We start from the raw sequence: 14,473 nt of genomic DNA, 5'->3' as shown, positions 1-14,473 counted from the left end.
AGTGCTAAAAGAGGTGTTTCCCTGGGAACCGCCTGTTGATCTTTCAGAAGTCAACCACTTAGGAAGAGGCCAGCAGGAAAAACCCAGAGGTCTATGTGGCTGCTTCTCAAGAACATTTAACCACTAAGAGGAATAAACTGTTGTGCATCCTTTTCTGTGTGGCAAGCAAATCCCACTCCGGTACAGAAAGCAAAAAGGAACAAACACTCTGGAAAGGAACAATACTGATTGTGTAATACGTCCGTTCTACTGTAACACACTACTATATCAAAAATTAGATCTAAAACCGGAAGCCACAATGGCTCAGACTATGTCTGAATTACTGTTCCTGCATGGATTTCAATCATAAGTATCTCTTTAATAGGTACATTAAACTAAAATACCTACATCTTCCTAAGCAATCAAGCTATTCTAAATGGAATTAATTACATCTCGATTTTATTCATGAGTTGAAGCTTTTCTGAGATACCCTATTCTTGAATAGAAAAATTCAGTATTATAAGGGTGTCAATTTTCTATGTAATTTACATACACAATTCAATACAGTTTCCCAGAAAAATAACAATGAGCTTTTTTTTAAACTGAGGAAATATTAAAATTTATCTAATAAAAGAGAGAATATCAAGAGAAATTCTAAAAAGAATGCTAATAAGGATAACCATCCCACTCTAAAATTAAAACATTAATAGCATCAAAAGTCGCAAGACTAGTTCAGAGACAATGGCAGCTAATATTTACTGAGTATTTATGAAGCTCATTACATGTCTTTAGCAATTTATCATGGTAAACTACTCTGTGAGGTCATACTACCATCTCATTTTACAAAGAAACTGAGGCATAAAGAGATTAAACAACTTGCACCCAAAGGTCCACAGATACTAAGCAAAGGAGCCAGGTTTTAGACACAGATAAACTAGTTCTATAACCTGCATTCCTAACCACCATCAGTTTATAAAAACTGATAAATTCAACGTAATAATTTAAGATCCACGAGCAGCAAGTACACAAGCAAATAGACAAATATATACTAGTTCAAAAGAATATGTCAAACAGGAAAAATAATATTTGTAACATGTCCCACACAAAGGGCTAATATCATTAATTTATAAAGGCCCCTTACACATTAATAAGAAAAATGACAACTCAAAAAAATGCAAAGAATTGTACGGTATGTGAATTATACCTTAATTTTTTCAAAATGTGCAAAGGATATCAAAAGGCAATTCACAGAAACATAAACACAAATAGTAAAGAAAAATATCAAAAACCTGAGCATACTCATTCATATTCAATGATGTCAAAACTAATTTCAGAAATTAACATTTTTCAATTTCAAAATGTGCGAAAATTAAGAAGTTCGGTAATACCGAGGTTACGGTCTTTACCATTTCACCTCAAAAGGAAACGCGGACTTCTTTCAGGGATTCCAGGTCTGGGGCAGAAAATTGCCCAAGGAGCCTGGAATAGCTTGTCCACCAGGAAGTAAAGAGGCTGCCAGTGATTACTGGAGGGCTGCACTGTCAGGAAAGCGTGGGCTCAACTCGAAGGGGCTCCGATGGACCAAAAATGGGAGTTTTTGAGAATTATAAAGGATAAAAACAGTAATGGATTGAAACATTTAAACACAAAAAACCATCAGTCATCACCTTTGCCAGTTACGAAGGCACTAACTTATTTTTAAAATTGTTAAAGGGGAAAAAAATTAAACATTCTTCTGCCTTTCCTATAGGAACTGCATACCAAAGTAACTCAATACTTGATGAAACACCAAGTTTTTTAGAGAAAAATTCCAATTAATAGACACAGAAAAAATAGAAGATCAACAGTTTTCTTAAGATGAAGAGTGGTTTCTCTGTCCCAAGAGAAAAGGGATAGAGAGAAAACACACTTCAGGGCTATTGGTTTTGTTGATCTTTTTTTTTTTTTAACAATAAACTTCTATTACCTGTAAATTTTAAAAAACAGGAATGAACTTGTCTATTATAATCATTACCATCACTAGCAAATTAGTCCTTTTTAATCCTGCTTTTTGTCCTTTCTGTCACTATTATGACAAAGAAGAAAAACTCTATAACAAAGCAGTTACAGTATATGCCAAATAGCCCCTTTTTCCTCTGAAAATAAGGTTCTAGTTTCTAACGACTATTTCCTAAGAGAAGTCACATCACCAAGGGGGAGGATAGAGCTCAGCGGCGGAGCGCATGCCTAGCAAGCACAAGGTCCTGGGTTCAATCCCCAGCACCTCCATTATAAAAGACTTAAATAAAACCTAATTCCCTCCCCCTCCATAAAAAGTATACAGAGCTGTACGTCAATTACGTCTCAATAAAACTGGAAGGAAAAACAAAAAAAGGAAATCACATTACCAACCATAAACAGCAGAGAAATACAAAGTGTGCTTCTTAATTAATCTATCTGCACATCCCGAAGGAAATGTGTGTCAAGTTCAGTTTCAGGAATGAATGACAGAGGCATATGTGAGACCAAACAGGTTTCATTTCCTAGCACATAAGAGAACCAGACTGGGCATAAAACTACTGAAGCCCTTCCAAAAAGAAACAGGCAGAAAGCTGCAACACTCGTACAGGAGAAGAGAACGCTTACCCGTACTTTCCAAACAGTGAGACTGTTGTCCCCCCCACAGGCACCGCCTTTCCTGGGCCATACACATCCCATATGGTCAGGGCCACCTGGGCATTCCTGGGCAGGTCAGGGTATTTCACAGGTAGCTTTAGCCATTCATTCCAGCTGTGGAAATCGAGTCAGAATAAACATAAAGTTAAAGAGACAAAGTCAACACAAACACATGTACGTAACTTTTTTTTTTTTTAATTTAACAAACCATACAAGAAAGTTTGGCCAGAGAAAATGTCTGAAAAGATTAAGTTAGCAGTATAAAAAATAATGTGGCATTCACCTCAACTTTGCTCTAAGCAACCTCATCATCAAATGCAGGCACACCTTGCTTTGCTTTACTGGGCTTTGCAAATTCTGCATTCTTTACAAGTTGTGGTTCCCAGCAACCCTGCATCTAACAGGACCAACAGCACCATTTTTCCAACAGCATGGGCTTCTGTTGCGTCTCTGTGTCACATTTTGGTAATTCTTGCAATATTTCAAACTTTCTCATTGTTGTTATATTTGCTACGGTGAGCTGTGGTAAGTGATCTTTGATGTATTAATATCAGGCTCAGATGTAGTTAGGACTTTTTAGCAATAAAGTAATTTTTTAAATTAAGGTATCTTGTGTTTTTAGACGTAATGCTGCTGCCCACTTAACAGACTACAGTACAGTGTAACATAACTTTATATGCACTGGAAAACCAAAAACATCTGTATGATGCACTTTTTCGCAATATTTGCTTTACTGCGGCAATCTGGAAATGAACCTGCAGTGTCTCAGAGGCATGCCTACAAAACACATGGGAAATAAATTTTGAAAAACACAGTTCATGAAAAGTAACACTGGTTACTTTCTTAATCAAGAAACTCAGAAAATGTCACTGAGACCCAAGGACGTGAAAGTGGCTGATGAAACTCCGGGAAAACACTTGAACCTGCTATAGAGCCACACTTGTTTGAACCAAACCATGACTTTTCTGTACGCACCCTCCAGATCAGTTTTAAATTATGAAGAGGAAAAAAAAAATCATAATTACTCATCCTCAGAACCCTGATGAGTGGAATATGGCCCTATGATGCACAGCAGTATCCCAAAAAAGCAGAGAAGAACAATCAAAACCTTAAAGAGGTCAAAGAAGACTATCCGCTAGCTTCATAACATGCCCTGAACAGACATGACGAGTTTTTAGGTGAGATTTCCGTCTCTCAAGTTACTGCATTAATACCAATAAGGCTAGCTGTTAGTTTTTCTAATGCTTTCAAAGCATGTTTGTATATATGATTTCACTAAGGGGTCCTTGCTCTTTGTAATGACAGCACAGCTCTTTCTTTCTCTTTTTTTTTTTTTTTTTTTACTGTCTTTTCACCTCTGCAAAATTTCTTCTGAATTCAACCTTCACACTGGATTTATCTGATCATTTCAACTCCCTTAAACAGCAGACGGCTTTTAAAATCCCAAAAGGAAACTATACAAACAACACACAAAGTAATACCCAACAGACACAGAGAATTGTTTCTCTGTTTACTCAAAATTATTCTCAGACGGCATACCCCAGGCTAGGCCAAATACACCTGCATCAGTAAGGAATTAAAGAGAATTTCCACAGATTTAAAGAACAGAACATTTACATCCACCCTATAAATTCAAGGACCGACAGGAAAATCAGAGACGGTTATCAATTTAAAGGAGAATCTGAATGTTATTAAATCCTTTTCTTCAGTGAAGTTCTTAAAAAAATAAAACATGTGCTTTAAAAGCCATTCTCCACTGGAGATAAGCTTGAGGAGCTAAATGAATTATTTAATTACTATTCACACAGTGGGCCAGACTGACAGTGTCACCTTACGCCAATGAACAAACAGAAGAGACTACTTAACCCAGACTGAAGTTAAAGAGAAAAGACAGTGAGAATCAAAATGAGCTTTGAAAATACTCACCTCTATATTCTGTCCTTTGGAGACAATACATAAGAGTAAGCAATCTTTGCCTCAAACCCTCTGCCATCCAACACCAGGCCCCCACATCTCTTTAAATTAAAGCAACAGTAGTTCAAACTGTTTTACATACTTGTTACATACGTACGGTTTTACATACAGTATATTTTACATACATACTTCTGTAGAAGAGTTCTTAGAAATATAAATCTGCAGCTAAAAAATAGTGTGAAAATTGCCCAAGGTATTCTAGAAATGAAGGAAAGATGTGGTCAGACGTCAAAAGGCTGTGTATTCGGAATACCATTTTGTTCTCTGCCTTCCCAGGCATCAACCCTTCCCCACGCCCCAACTCTTAGTTAGGCTTCAATTCACCTGGCAACTTTCAAGACATTCCAAGATTCTACAGCCTGATTTTGGATGGTCTGATCTGTATCCCCACCCCCATACACCATTGTACTAATTCTCTACGCTGATTAATGCACTCCTAAACCCTAACTTTCTAATTTTTAAATTAGATTAGATTGTTAGTCTGATGTCTAATGTCTCTCTCTAGAGCCATTTCAAATCCTTCATGGGATGAAATAGAATATAAATATAAAAAAAATTTAAAGCACTTGCCTGCAGAATAATATTCATACATATAACTTAGAAATATGCAGCATTTCACAGCAAAAATGAAAATTTTACCCTGAGTGTAGCTAAAGAAAGTGCAGGTTTCCCTCACCACAGGCTCTCTTTTTATAGGACAGGACAGGATAGGATAGAATAGATTCCGATGAACTTGGATGAGTTCCTCGTTATTCAAACTCTCACAACTATCAGAAAGTCAGAAATCAGATTTACATAACTTGGAATCTCATACTACTCAAAAATACTTTCTGAACCAAGGAAATGCAAAAAATTTAGATAGCAAGAGAACCTTTTATGGTATAATTTATTTTCCGCACAGTCTACAGAATCTTCTTTGGAGTAAGTGCTTAAGGAAAATAGTAGCTGTGCAAGTTTGCTTTTATTTATTACAGGAGTGCAATTTTTGTTTTTATGAACTGGTAAAAACTTCACTCAAGTACTAAGGAGTAGATGTACAAAATCTGAAAATATTTCCCCTAAGCCCAGAGAGTGTATTTAAAATAAGACAAAAGCCTATCCTTATAAAACTTCATCCAACACGAGGTATTTTCTCAATCTCTTTTCTACATAGCTGTTTTAAATCTTTTAATTAAAATTAAAAAGGCATTCTAATTATTTTAGAGTACTTAGTTTATTAGTTTCACAGTTTAAAAATATATATATTAAAAAACTCAAACTTTGAGAGAGCACATATGAAAGTTTTTCTATCTGTGAAAATACACAAAACATAAATAATGTTGAGAGGAGTCAGCAAATGAGAGGAAGAGGAGAAAGATACTAATTTCCCGACAACTCAGAATTGGCTTTTGCTCTAATTTCCTTTGTTGCCAAGACATGGAACAAAACCGCCGTACAACTTCTCTTACCAAGAAAAGTGGAATTCACCATAAATGTTGACTTCCTAGACCTAAATTTGTGGTTCTCTGTCTTTTTTGGGGGGCCACAAACCATCTTGAAAATCTAATAAAGGCTTTGAGCTCTGTACCTGTAAAAATGTGCAAGACACAGAAAGTTCTGCATACAATTTCAGAGTTTTATAGGTTTCCTGATTCCAGTTTAAGAACCTCTGATACAGTTAAGGAATTTTGGTGCACTGTTTGAGGTGTAATGATGATACTGTAGTATGTTAGAGCTATACAGAAATATTTAAGTTAAGATGATACAATATTTGGAATTGGCTTCAAAATAACACTGGTTACAGATGAAAGATGGCCTTGAGTTAGTAATTAATGAAGCTAGGTGATGGGGCCTTGCAAGTTCATTACATGATTGTACTTTTACAGATTTGACAATTTTCCAGAATAGCAAGTCTATATACATTATCATACACACTTGTGTGTGTATATCTAGCCACAAAAAGACTACTCAAGAAATTACATCATTAAAATAGTTGGTTTCAGTGTAGCCAAATCATCAGGGCTCAGGCTTCTGAGCTCTCTGGAAAACTTTTCCCAGCTTGCCAGGCCAACCTTGGTCAAGGGCTGTATCCTCAACAGCTGAGCATGGGAGTCCCCGTGGCCACACCCTGCCTTCCATAAACACCACGGGCACAGACTCCTTCCTTGCGAGGCACATGGCCTGTATTCTGAACCAAGCCTCCCAGCCGACTGAACACCACCCATAGATCAAGCGTGGAAACTGCACAGCACACAGCTGATCAAACAAGAAGTGTCAGGAGGTTATATTAAGGACACACAATACTATTTTGGGAAAACAGGAACCTCATGTTCACTGCATTCACCTCAAGTCCCAACAACGGTCTGCTAATGTGCCATCAATAAACCAAGAACTTAGAAAAAAAAAAATCCATATTTAAGATAAACATCCGATCCGAACAGATGACTGTAAAGATCTGAGCTCCAAATATCAGCCTAGACAACCTCTTAGACTATCTGGAAGAGTTTCTGTTTCAAGGGCACAGGATGGACGCAAACTTAAAGATGCTACGTATCTGTTTTTGGTTTGGGTCATTTTGTGTATCAGTCAAGTTCTTAGGAAAACATGTCAATATACTCCATACAAACATAAATTCACGCCCACCTCAACTGCAGTTACAATACTGCTGTGTATACTCCTTTCTGAGTGGGTCCCTGCTTTAAACTATCCAATCAATGCTTATAGGTATTAAAATAAAGAACTGGAAAAAAAAAATTCCTCTGTAATCCCCACCAAATACTACTTTCAACACCTACAAAGAAATGAGATAATGGTCTGGAACCCACCAAATGCAAGAAGACAACTTACTTCCATCTCGTACTAAATGCCTTGTAGGAGGTTCTCACTGGCAAGGCCAGAGGCTTCCCTTCTGCAAAAACTTGGCAGGTTACATAAAGGTCGGAACATGTTTCTTGGTACAGCCCTGAAAACCTCAACATCGGGTCTTCTAGAACAGCTTTGTAACTCTTCTGTTCTCTCTTTCCCTCCAGACTTCCTCTGGAAACATGAAAACAACAATGTTTAGACATACTTTTTTTTTAAGGAAATACACAATAAATACTAAGAAGAGTTTATGGTTATGTCTCAGTGCTCAGTAACCGTATGCTACCTGAACATTTTTCTATAAATGAAATTGAAGTCACTTTTTCACTTACTAAAGGTCTTCTCAAATCCTAACATATCTTTTCAACATATTTCTCCCTTTTAGGCTTATTTTTAAACCCTGTTGCCAACTCTTCGTCTACCTTCTAGATGTCACCAACTTCCTAAGCATTAATTTCATTTTATTAAGTTCAAGCTGGCCACTCATCCCTCTATTCTTTCACAGCATTTACCATATTAGGCATAGAGGCCCAAAAATGAAAGACAAGATAAACAGTACAGTGTTACAAGAAAATGTTAAGACCTTGCACTGTGGGGAAAACTTATCTTTTAACTGCATATTCTTTTTGTATGCTTTCTTTTTGTTTTTTTTTTTAAGTACGTATATGTATTATCTGATCACTTCTTTAAATTAAGAAACACAGCATTTTAAGTCATAAAAGGTACATGTAAGATTATAAAAGAGGTGAGGGGTGGGTATGGCTCCGTGGTAGAGCACATGCTTAGCATGCACAAGGTCCTGGGTTCAATCCCCAGTACCTCCTCTAAAGAAGGGTGGGGGGAGTGGGAGAGTAGCTCAAAGGTAGAGTGCATGCTTAGCATGTACGAGGACTTGGGTTCAATCCCCAGTACCAGCACCTCCATTAAAAAAAAAAAAAAAAAAAAAAGAGGTGGGAACACTGCTTGGACATCAAGATTACCTCATCTATTGTACTAGGCATTTTATGCTTTCTTACTTACTTTTCACCATATTATCATTTTATAAATGATGAAGCAGAGACTCAGAGATCAAGTTTATTATCCAGGATCACAAAGCAAGAAACAGAGCTGAGAATAAAAACCAGGACAGAAGAGGCCAAAGCCAATGTTCTTCTCACTATAGAAAGATACGTCAAAAGGTCTCAGCACCTACAGTGCCTTGGGTGCAGGGACTTGTAACCCAGACAGATGCCTGAAATGGAGCCTGGACAACACATCGGGGGTGAGAGCCGAAGAGGCAGGGAGTCTTCTCAGAATAAAAGAACAGCATATACAGAGGCAAAGAGGCACGACCGTGTGTCTTGGGAACCGCAGGTTGGTATAGCTAAAGCATAAAGCTCATGTGAGGGGAAAAGCTAGAGATGAGAATGCAAAGTAGAAGGATAATGAAGCTAAGTAGCCACCCGTTCAGCCCAGTGCTGACATAAAATGAACACCCAAAACCCTGTTAACTGAACAATTTGAAGTGAGATAATATAATCAGATTTGTGTTTTATGATACTTTGGCAGGAGTACAAGAACGTAATGGAGAGGTTCGACTGAAAGCAAGATCAGCTGGAAGAATTTTAGTCAAAATTAAAAGGAAAAAGGTAAACTAAAGCTAGGACAGTGGGGTAAAAAAGGGAATATGGATCAAAGATATTTAGCAGGTAGATTCAAGATAACTTATGAATGATTAAGCAGAGGTGAGAGAGGGGTGTCCGCACGACTCATTTTCTGTCTCAACCAATTAGATGAATGATGCTAACAATCACCAAAATAGGGAGAGAGAAGATTAGAGTTAGAAGGGAAAGCCAATGATGTGCTCGATTTTGGACTAGTTGCTTTTAAAGTGCTTTGGGACATCCAAAGTGGCCATGTCTTACGGGCAGTTTGATATTTAATTATGGAACTAAGAAAAGAGACACCAAAGTGCAAGTTGTTATTAAAACCATAGAAATAGATGAAAAGGCCTGGGGAGAAGAAATAGAATTTTAAAAGTTACTATTCTCTGATTACATGAGTCTAAACTAACACTTCCTGCCCTCCCCAAAACTAGTTTCAGAAGCTAAAAGATGGTTAGCACTGAATTTTGCCCAACTTCGAATTTATGTTTTACCTTTGCCTCAAAATACTCAGTGCATCTGTTAATAATGGACCAGTTTTTTTTTAATTTTTTCTTCTTTCCTTTTAGTGTTCAAAAGTTTCCAAAAAATGCACTCATGTGTCCAAGAAATACTGAGAGGAATCAGACTAAAAGAAAGCCCTCTACCAGACTGATGGCAACACAGGTCTTGTTTAAGTATCTATTGGTGTGCTGTAAAACTTACTTCAAATGGCTGTGTAAAGTATTACACAAAGGTACAGTTTGGTTACTGACACGTTATTTTTACCACCACCACAAAATGAATAGTAAAGGATTTTTCAGAGTCTGAACTAAGTAACTTCTGAAAATAAAAGGCAACAATCATTCAAAGGCGCATCTGACAACTTAGAAAATGAAATTTACCACAGGTATGCAGCCCCTTGCCTGAGGCACATTTGTTAAACATTGACCAAAACATTTAACGAATGATGTTGGGATTAATCATTTGTGATGGTTTTCACACATTAAAATACATCTATAAGAATGCCTTCCTATGGGCATAATTTTCAACTTGGTCCTACCTGTTCCCCATCTGAGTTCCCTTATTCTCCATCTCAAAATGTCATGTCCTGGACCTTGACTTCAACTGTGATGCCCCAAGATTTTCCTGCAAGCCTCTCTTTCCCTTTCTCATACAGTCTGGTTCCTTTGCAGCTGGAACCCTCCTCATCTCAGACTCACTCCCAACTTCCCTGGCCAAAGGACGCTAGACTGTCGTTAAGATTCAACCTGGGCGTCTACCACCTCCCGTGCTTTTAGTACGACATCTCTGCGCTCATCTTATCCTCAACTACCTTACCTGCCGGCGTCTACCTCTCCATAATTCCTGCAGGCTCCAAGTCCACCTTCCAGCCCAGTTTTAAATAAAATAATATCTGCCGATGATTAACAGTGGGACGAAGATTGTACCCAGACTTGTTTTCTTTATCTGTAAGATGAGCCGGAATGACCCCTCAAAAAGGCAGCTGGGAACAGCAACAGCTTTCTAAGTAAAGCCCCGTGGGACTTAGGAACTTACTGCTACCGCCGTCCTCCTCAGTCCTCGCTCGCCGCCTCCCTCCAAGCTCCGGATCACCTCCGCTCCCCCCGACCGCAGCCCTCCCGGCCGCCCCGCGGACCGACCCCCAGGCTGATAACAAGCATCTTCGCTCCCCCGCCGGCAGCTCCCTGCCTCCCAGCTCCCGAGTCTCAGCAATCCCAGTCCCTGCGCCCAGATCCTCTCACATCTTAAGCTGCACGTTGATGTCCAGGTCACAGCTGTAGATGTAGTGAAACTTCTCCGCTTCCCCCATGGCACCCCCCGGAGTAAGAGCTACACCACAGGCTGCGAGCGAGGCCCCGGGAGGACTCCGCTACTGAACCCGCAGAGCCCCACAACACAGGCGCTTCCGGTTCCGCCTCTCCACCCGGGCGCCGCCAATCCCTGCCGGGAGCGCGACCCCACGCACAGCCGGGACTCCCCGCCCCGCCCAAACGTCCCTTCTGCGCATGTGCAGGAGGAGCCCTCCATCTTGCTTGCGGGCAGCCGAGATTCCGGAAGCACAGCCTGTTTGGTTACATTCCAGGCTTCCTGTGTTCTTCCTGTGTTCTTCCTGTATTAACGGGTACTTATTTATTTATTTTTTAATTTTTAAGAAAATAAACTGTCACTTGAGCCTGAGCTGTTTCTAAAATCAACCCAAAACGAAATTCAAAGAGGATTGTAACAACTTTCGCTGGCTGCAGGTTAACCAAAGAACAGTCACAAGAATTAGAATTTTTACTGAGTTGAAATTTCCGAAAATTGTAGATTTAATCAGATATTTACGGTATCTCCAGAAATGATTGCGTCTTTCTCTTCTAAACTTGTGGTTGCTGCGGGGAGGGGGGTGGGAAGGTACAGACTGAGAGTTGGAGATTTGCAGATTCTGACAGGTATATATAGAATAGATAAACAAGTTTATACTGTATAGCACAGGGAAGTATATACACGATTTTGTAGTAGCTCACGGTGAAAAAGAGTATGAAAATGAATATATGTATATTCATGTATGACCGAAAATTTGTGCTGTACACCAGAAATTGACACAACATTGTAAACTCATTATACCTCATTTAAAAAAAAAAAAAGAGTGAAGAAAGGACTAGACAAAGAAAAAAGAAACCTGGATTCCAGTTTTGGCGCTACCTATATATGCTACTTTGGACAAAGACCCAATATACCTCTTAATATCTAACCCTTGTTAGAACCTAGAAATACCTATTTACAACTTTAGAACTCAGATTTCTGAACCCTGTGCACTATGACAGTACTTATTTGTATATTTAATTGTATCTAAAATTGTAATCTTCATTTCCACCTAGATCCAAAACTCTTTGAAAGCAAGAATAGTGTGCATTATATTTCTGTATCTGACCCCTTGGTGCCCAATACATTGCTGAGTTTAATAATTTCTATTTATTATTATTAGTGATATTGAATATTCTTTATTCTTCATGTGTTTATTTTCAGGTGCCACATAGTAAGAGGGCCATTACAAAAGTTATATAAATTATGATAATTAGAAAAAAAAATCTTTCAAGGTAATATTGAAAGGACTGTAGCTCTTTAACCTGGAAAGGCAAAAAATGGCTAATGCACAATGTTTTGTCCAAGTAAGTTCTCAAAAATATTTGTGAAAGCAAACTAGGGAAAAACATGATAGTTATTCTCCTAAAAGTTATAGTTCCAATGAAAAGAAAGAAGACTTGTTCCAAGTATAACTACCACCAATGGTTGGAACTTGCAGGAAATGTAATGTCATCAAACAATGAGAACTGAACTTTCTAATCATCAGAGCTTCTAACAGTAAAATAGTTACAAGTTCTCTGTCTATGAGATAATTCTGATACAGGAAAATGAATGCGGGGCAAGAGGAAGGCCATGTCCCAGATCTCATTTGAGTCCCTGGGATGGGCCCCACTAACTGTGGGTCCTTGGCTTCACTCAGGAAAGAATTCAAGAGCGAGCCACTGTTGAGTAGAGGTAGATTTATTTAGAGAGATTCTTACTTCACAGAGGGCAGGCTGTGTCAGAAGGCAAGAGAAGGGCTATGAGGTGTGGGTGCTGGGTGCTTAGTTTGAAGTAAATAGATACCCACTCCATAGAGTGTGGTCAGTCTCACTCAGAAGGGCAATTCAATCTTCTTGCCTCATTTTCTATTCAAATTACTGTGAAATCTTCATTAGTAATAAGTACCATGATGACCTTTGGCATTTACACAGCCCCCAAAGCATTTTTTGTCTAAAGTCTGTCTCTGTCTTTTTCTCATTAGCTCCTAAGTTAAAGTCATACTAATTGACCCCAACACAGTCACAAACACGACACAGGTAAAGGCATAAAAATGAGTGTCAATACTTAGTTCTAAAATATCCATTCATAGAATCCAGGATAGACTTACAGTAACTTTTTAAAGGTAATCATCAAGAAAAAACAACATTAAAATGTATGATGGGGGAATCTTAGAAGACTGGACTGCATTTGTTGAAGACATTAATGAGACAAGAAAGACTAATGTGCCAGTAAGGAGGAGGATTGTGGTAGGTCACAGAAGCATGTCAAAAGTCACAGAAATAAAAACTAGCAGTGTCCTTCCTGGACCAACCGTGTGTCAGGAAGATGTTGGTTAGTAGATCCGAGTATCAGACTCAGGTTAGCAAAGTCATGGGAAGTGGAAGCCTTAAACATCTCATTCTGAAAGAAAAGAAGTGATCATTTCTTTCCCATGTGAATTTTCACAACTCATAAATGTAACACACTCTTACAATTATGGAACACAATTTGCACTGCAAGAGCTCACAGTCCCACAGATAACTGCCTGTCTGTAGGGAAGGAACTTTTATGCATAGATATTTTCTTTATGTGGTAAACTACTTTATTGACTATTTGGTCCCATATTTAATTCGCCTTTGGAGTTGCGGTTTTTATTTTGTTTTTCCATTGCCATCTTGTTTCAATTTTATATTTATTCAAATAACAAATTTTAACGTTAGTTGAGAAATTTGTTGATGACGATCCGTTCCCTCGAGGTTGCCCAAGATTCATGTAGTGATAATCAGGTTTGTTTTTGTCAGTTTCTGTCACCCAGTTTATTCTCTTTAGCTCGTAATGACAAACTGCACCCATAGCTTAAAAAAGCAACCATCTATTATTGGAATCTATCACAATAAAATGACTATGATATTGTGTCATTAAAATAATATCACAACTGTTTTTTTCAAATTTAAAAAAAATTTGCCTTTACAAGTTTTCTAATAACTCCATGTGTTTTAGAACCTAACCACATGATAGAACAGATGACACTGTCAGAAAAATTGAAAGATCCTATCCCATAAGCCAAGACTTGTGTCCATTTGTCAAGTGACAATATGGGAGAAGTGGGCTTGAGAATGTCTACTAGTGATTTTGGAGTAGGAACCCACAAGGACTAGTGGTTCCATTCAGAAAGGTAATTTCTATCAGCTGCAAAAGGGAAAGGATCAAAACAACACAGTTTCTGAAAAATAATAAAAATATATTTTGCATGTGTGCTCCTACTATGTAATAGAAGAAGCTCCTCTCTCAGTGTCAAAGTGAGGGGGGGAAAAAAACTAATAGTTAAATGAACATCACTGTCAAGAACATCAGCTCTAGAAGAGAAATGGGGCCATAGCTCCCCTACTATGAAGTATGATCAGGTCATGCCCAAGGAACACGGTTGTAGGTTGGGTCTTTGTTCCTCTGAGACAGGAGGGGGCAGGGACACAGCCATTCAAGGAATGATACAGCAGTTAACATCAAAATGGTGGGAGATTTGACTTCTAGTAGACCTTGAGGTTCATTATACACCCATTGTAATATAA

At 38.4% G+C, this 14,473-nt stretch overlaps 1 protein-coding gene across 1 annotated transcript in view; it reads right to left on the bottom strand.

The window, feature by feature from the left end:
- Nucleotides 1-11,013, bottom strand: part of PIK3C3 (phosphatidylinositol 3-kinase catalytic subunit type 3) — a 116,741-nt gene extending 105,728 nt beyond the window's left edge. Inside the window, exons 1-3 of the mRNA XM_006194530.3 lie at nucleotides 10,838-11,013; nucleotides 7,435-7,623; nucleotides 2,605-2,748 (exon numbers count right to left, since the gene is read on the bottom strand). Coding sequence (XP_006194592.1) covers nucleotides 2,605-2,748; nucleotides 7,435-7,623; nucleotides 10,838-10,905 — 401 coding nt within the window. The 5' untranslated portion in view covers nucleotides 10,906-11,013. The remainder of the gene's footprint in view (nucleotides 1-2,604; nucleotides 2,749-7,434; nucleotides 7,624-10,837) is intronic.
- Between the last annotated feature and the right edge of the window lie 3,460 nt (nucleotides 11,014-14,473).

This window comes from Camelus ferus, chromosome 24 (genome assembly GCF_009834535.1).
Source record: "Camelus ferus isolate YT-003-E chromosome 24, BCGSAC_Cfer_1.0, whole genome shotgun sequence".
Taxonomy (NCBI): domain Eukaryota; kingdom Metazoa; phylum Chordata; class Mammalia; order Artiodactyla; family Camelidae; genus Camelus; species Camelus ferus.
This window is presented reverse-complemented; position numbering and strand designations above follow the sequence as displayed.